We start from the raw sequence: 5793 nt of genomic DNA on the forward strand, positions 1-5793 counted from the left end.
GAGCTGCACAGCAATGTCCTCCACCAGGAGATATGACACAGTAATGTCTTCCACCAAATGAGCTACACAACAATGTCCTCCACCATGGAGTTTGAAAGGGCAATATCCTCCACCAGGAGATATAGCACAGTAAAGTCTTCCACCAGGTGAGCTACACAGCAATGTCCTCCACCAGGAGATATGACACAGTAATGTCTTCCCCCAGGTGTGCTACACAGCAATATCCTCCACCAGGAGATATGACACAGTAATGTCTTCCACCAAATGAGCTACACGGCAATGTCCTCCACCAGGAGATATGACACAGTAATGTATTCCCCCAGGTGAGCTACACAGCAATGTCCTCCACCAGGGGATTTGAAATTACAAGAAAAACTTCCGTATCACGTACTAGTTAGTAATTAGCTAATTTATCATTAACACATTTTGTTAAAACGACTAAAATGTGTAAGTCAAACATATACTAGCTGTGTTCAAGGAATGAAAAGTTGAAAACTTGTTTGGTAATCGATATATCTTAGATATATAAGAATAACTCGCCAGTTTTTAAAATAATACAAAAAGAAAATTGGTAATATTTTACGTGGAAGAAGATATCTTACTCTCAAAAAGTTGTTCAAGAAATACCATTTTAGTTTAACAATAAATGCTTTAATAAAAACCTACAGGGATACATTAACTGAAATGAATTTGTTTATATGTTGCAGTCCTAAAATGTAAATCCATTTACAAATATCACTTTGGCACGAAATTTAGTCAAAATACGTTGTTCATGAAATGTACAGTAATTAGGGTTATACAATCATTTATTATTCAGCTATTTGTATTAGCTGTACTGATGTTTTAAAACGTTCCTTGAATTCACAGATTTGGATAAATTAAAAGAATCAGAAATTAATGCCAAAAACGAAAGATTATTCATTGTTATTGAACTTAGGAACATACACATAGATTTCCATAAATTACATCATCATGCAGTTATATTATGATCAGTAAGATGTTAAAAGTATGTTAAGTACTATGAAATCGAAAACTTCTATTGTTATTAGGCTTTAAAAAAGTGTTTACGCTCCAAGAGGTATAAAACAGTAAATCCTACTTTTTAAATACTTATAAATTATTTTATATCTATTGTTTTAGTATGGATTTTTTCAATACTCTGGTCTAACTTCATTTTATGTTAATTATGAAAACAATTATATTGGCAAGTCTCGTACAGCATATTCTAGTGACGGTCAGGAATGCATTAAGGGAATGCATCAGGGAATGTGGCAATATTCTGGCCTATAAATATCTCTTGAAGCTGCCATGTTTAATATACCGAGTGCTGACGAAACAAAACCTAGAATAATAAAATATAAAATTAGTAGGGTGATCTGTTTCTTAATTTTGTGGAAGTATTTTGCATTGTTTATGTAATCTCTAGCAAGTTTGTAGTTCATTCAAGATATTGCACATAATGTAACAAACCACATTTCACGTTAGGCTTACCTTGTTTTCAAGAACTATCACTCAGCCACCTGTGCACAGCTATCCGTTACGAATTAAAATGTGCTTTGATTTCTATTTAATTCTTCACCCACATTTACTATAACACCTCATCTAGATCGCTCATTGTAACTTCTTCCTCAATCAAAATTTACTGTCTTATATCAACATGACTTTTTTTGTCATAACTTATCCTTTGATTGTATCTTACCATCGTAACCCAACATCTCATTTTGGCCTCTCATTTACCAGTTTTTATATCTTCAGGATGCCACTTTTAATTTTTGTACTTAATGACGTGTTTTATCCACTTATTTGCTCATGCTATTGTTCCAAAAAACAACGGATTATCTTTTTTTTTGCGACAACAGGCACCATTATGCTAAACTTGGAAATAAGTGGCCTACACAATAAATACCAAATCATAACGCAAACATCCATTCTCCAAAGTCAATTTATCACTGATAAAGAAAATTGAGCTTACTAAGACTTTATATTTTAACACAAATATTAAAATTTTTAACTCAAACTAAACAATCAGTTCTGACTTATATTTGTTTAATTTTATGAAATAAATATTAATATTATCTTAGAAAACTACCATCGTAAGAAGCCTACCTCATGAATCAAAATGTTAAACAATCTCACCTGACCAGGACTTAAACCCACGACCCGCAGCTTGACCTGACCAGGACTTAAACCCACGACCCTCAGTTTAACCTGACCAAGAATTAAACCCACGATCCTCAGTTCGACCTCACCAGAACTTAAACCCACAACCCTCAGCTTGACCTGACCAGTACTTAAACCCACGACCCTCAGTTCGACATAACCAGGACTTAAACCCACAACTCTCAGTTTGACCTGACCAGGATTTAAACCCACGACCCGCAGCTTGACCTGACCAGAACTTAAACCCACAACCCTCAGCTTGACCTGACCAGAACGTAAACCCAAAACCCTCAGCTTGACCTGACCAGAACTTAAACCCAAAACCCTCAGCTTGACCTGACCAGAACTTAAACCCAAAACTCTCATCTTGACCTGACCAGAACTTAAACCCACAACCCTCAGCTTGACCTGACCAGGATTTAAACCCACGACCCTCAGCTTGACCTGACCAGAACTTAAACCCACGATCCTCAGCTTGACCTGACCAGAACTTAAACCCACAATCCTCAGCTTGACCTGACCAGGACTTAAACCCACAACCCTCAGCTTGACCTGACCAGGACTTAAACCCACAACCCTCAGCTTGACCTGACCAGCACCCTCATCTCACATTAGTTCTTCAGAATCTAGTGCTCTACCAACTGAACTATCCTGTCCATTACGATATGAGACCATTTTGTAATACAAAAAATCATATCTCCTGGTATTAAATGTAGTCCTGCGTCAATAAACTTGAACATTTCAATACCTAAATATACTTACCAACAGAAAATGCTAAGAAAAACGACCAGCTATAAGAAAAAGATAGAACTCCTTCCTGAAAACGGATGGTTAAGGGCATCTTGGGCATCATGACGTCATATATTACTGATGAGCTAATTATCAGAACGCCAGAGAAGCTCAGACTTCCACCTACGTGTAGGCCTTCTACTTCACCACAGTACCACAGAAATAGCAAGGCTATAGAGAAAACCAGGCTGATCCTGAAAATTGAGAATAAAATCAAAGTTGCTTTTAAGATTTCAGAATAATGAATTAGTTTGAATTTAGGGGAGGTATAACTCCTAGTTATCTGTCACTTCTATTAACGCATCCAAGACAGCAAGGAAAGTGTGGATGTTTGTTTTGTGGCAACGAATAAAGATTCAAAGTCCAGACACGCTAACCACTAGATTACACCCGGCCACAGTTTGGGAACATAAAATGCCTTTTTTTCTTCCCCCCCCCCCACACCCAAAGACAATCTATCACCAATGCCCACCATTGTTATTAATTGGGATCCTTTTCAACCGCAGAGATCCAGAATTTTAATATTAAAATACCACCACTATATGTATGTTAAAACAAGGAAAATATGTCGTTAGTCAAAATGGTGTATTTACACTCACAAAAAATAAACCTATCATTATATAGGTATTTGAAGAACTTGTAGCAATCCGCCACAATTTAATTCTTCGTATTGTTAGCCGACACTGGGCAGCTGGTACATAATTGAATAAGTAGAGTTGTTTAACCTAATCTGGCTCACAGACACACACCCCAATGAAAGAATAGACCATTCCAAGCTTTTGCTTGTTGTTAAACAAATGTTTAAACAACTCTACTTATTCAATTATGTCGTTAGTATTGGTAGTTTTAACCAAAAACACCACTTTATACATACATGTACAAAATATTGAGATGTAGGAATCCTAGAGGTTATATATATAGTCATCCCTGGCTTTCAGCTACTGACCAAAGGGCAGTCATTCAACAACACTCACAGTTACAAGAACTTAGTCTGGATTTGAATCTATTAACGGTATTGACTATGTCACTCTTATAATGCACCCAAAGCTGAAAGTGTGGCACGAGCCTTGGACCTTCTTATCTGCAGCTGAGCACAATAACATTAGGCCACGCCTCTAAGTTATGTCCTTGCCTTCGGCAATAAATTTAGTTCATTCGTGTCTTTTATTTTTCCTTAGAGAGAGTTCTACAAGACTATGTTTACAAGTATGTTATTCAACAGATATTTATCCATCATCGGGTGACATCTAGTGACAAAAGTTAGAGAGTTGCACTTTTCAGAATAGTTCCGTGTTTTGCTCTTTCTCTCATCTCTCTTGCCATGTGTTGGGAAGGGGAGAAACCATTTATATCAGGAGATTTTAACAATCTTACCATAATGGACGTAGCGTGTATATATGTATGTATCTATCTATGTATGTGACCGAAATAACAACTACAGTGTGGTGCCATTTATTGAATGACACTACAAACAAAAATCCATAACAAAATTTCACACTTTGGATATTCAAGATTCAGACAGAAAAATAACTACGGTATGTGGAACAACTATTTCTTTTTCACAGAAAAGCAATTTTTATATAAAAGTACTCTCCTCACAACAAGAAAACAACTTTCACTAGGACTGGACGTGAGGGTTTGATCATATCTTTATTGATGTAATTTTAAAACGTAGTATTGAGAAACTGTAGTTCTTCAAAAAAAAACTGTTATTTTTTCAATAAACGGTACCTCTTTTAGTAAATAAAAACATTACAGTTTATATCAGAATAATTCGAACAATTTTCCTGTGCAGTACTTCCCAGGAAAATGTTTTTTAGAAAATGTTCACTTTCCTAATTTTTTTGTCAATGAGGTATGAATATTACGATCAGTAATTACAAGTGCAAACAGCCACCGGCAGAGGGGCGTTTCTGTTACTATAACATAATACAGCCACTTTCAACCTGGCCTGCCCAGTCACATTAAACACACAACTACGAGCCTCTGTAAAAGAATTATAGGCTTAATAATAATAAAAAAAGCAATACATTTCAAAACCTAGATATAGCATATGGCTCAAAGGTCAGTTACGTCATAGTAAAGTTCAACTTTCGATATCTTATGACGTAACTGACCTTTGACCATATCATAGTAAAGTTCAACTTTCGATATCTAATGATATGGCTCAAAGGGACAAAACGACACACTTGTCTCATCTCTTTTTACAGAGCACATTTGAGCTACGTATTTCTTATGAAAATACAACTCTGGTCATTTCCACGCCAAGAACACTCTGACAACTAGTGATAACTGTATATATAATTAACTACGAACAGTAAAATCAAAGATATATGATATTCTCCTTCATAAAATAATTGAAATAATAAGTACTTGCACAGCACAAAGCGCAAACATATTAGGCCCGGCATGGCCTCTCACACCAAACATGCTCGCCCTTTCAGCCGTGGGGGCGTTATAATGGTACGGTCAATCACACTATTCGTTGGTAAAATACTAGTCCAAGAGTTGGCGGTGGTTGGTGATGACTAGCTGCCCTCCCTCTAGTCTTACACTGCTAAATTAGGGACGGCTAGCGCAGATAGCCCTCGCGTAGCTTTGCGCGAAATTCATAACAAACAAACAAACAAGCAAACATATTACTTAGGCTACAATTTGTGTTTCAATAAAAGTTGTGCATACAACGTTGCTGCAACGTTTTCCTCCTTTGTAAATTTTAAAAGCGTAAACCATACAAAAAATATATCAAATAATGTGTTAAGTATTTTAAAACATGTAAACTGTTATTGAAATTTTTATAAATTGTTTATTTCATTAATATATATATATATATATATATATATA

The 5793-nt window shown here is 35.9% G+C and overlaps 1 protein-coding gene across 2 annotated transcripts in view; it reads right to left on the bottom strand.

The window, feature by feature from the left end:
• Positions 1–650: 650 nt before the first annotated feature.
• Positions 651–5793, bottom strand: part of LOC106472417 (dual oxidase maturation factor 1-like) — a 31788-nt gene continuing 26645 nt past the window's right edge. For both annotated transcript variants that reach the window (XM_022400992.1, XM_022400993.1), the window contains exons 6-7: positions 2923–3143; positions 651–1342 (exon numbers count right to left, since the gene is read on the bottom strand). In XM_022400992.1, coding sequence (XP_022256700.1) covers positions 1260–1342; positions 2923–3143 — 304 coding nt within the window. In that variant the 3' untranslated portion in view covers positions 651–1259. The remainder of the gene's footprint in view (positions 1343–2922; positions 3144–5793) is intronic.

This window comes from Limulus polyphemus, unplaced genomic scaffold (genome assembly GCF_000517525.1).
Source record: "Limulus polyphemus unplaced genomic scaffold, Limulus_polyphemus-2.1.2 Scaffold5313, whole genome shotgun sequence".
NCBI lineage: Eukaryota > Metazoa > Arthropoda > Merostomata > Xiphosura > Limulidae > Limulus > Limulus polyphemus.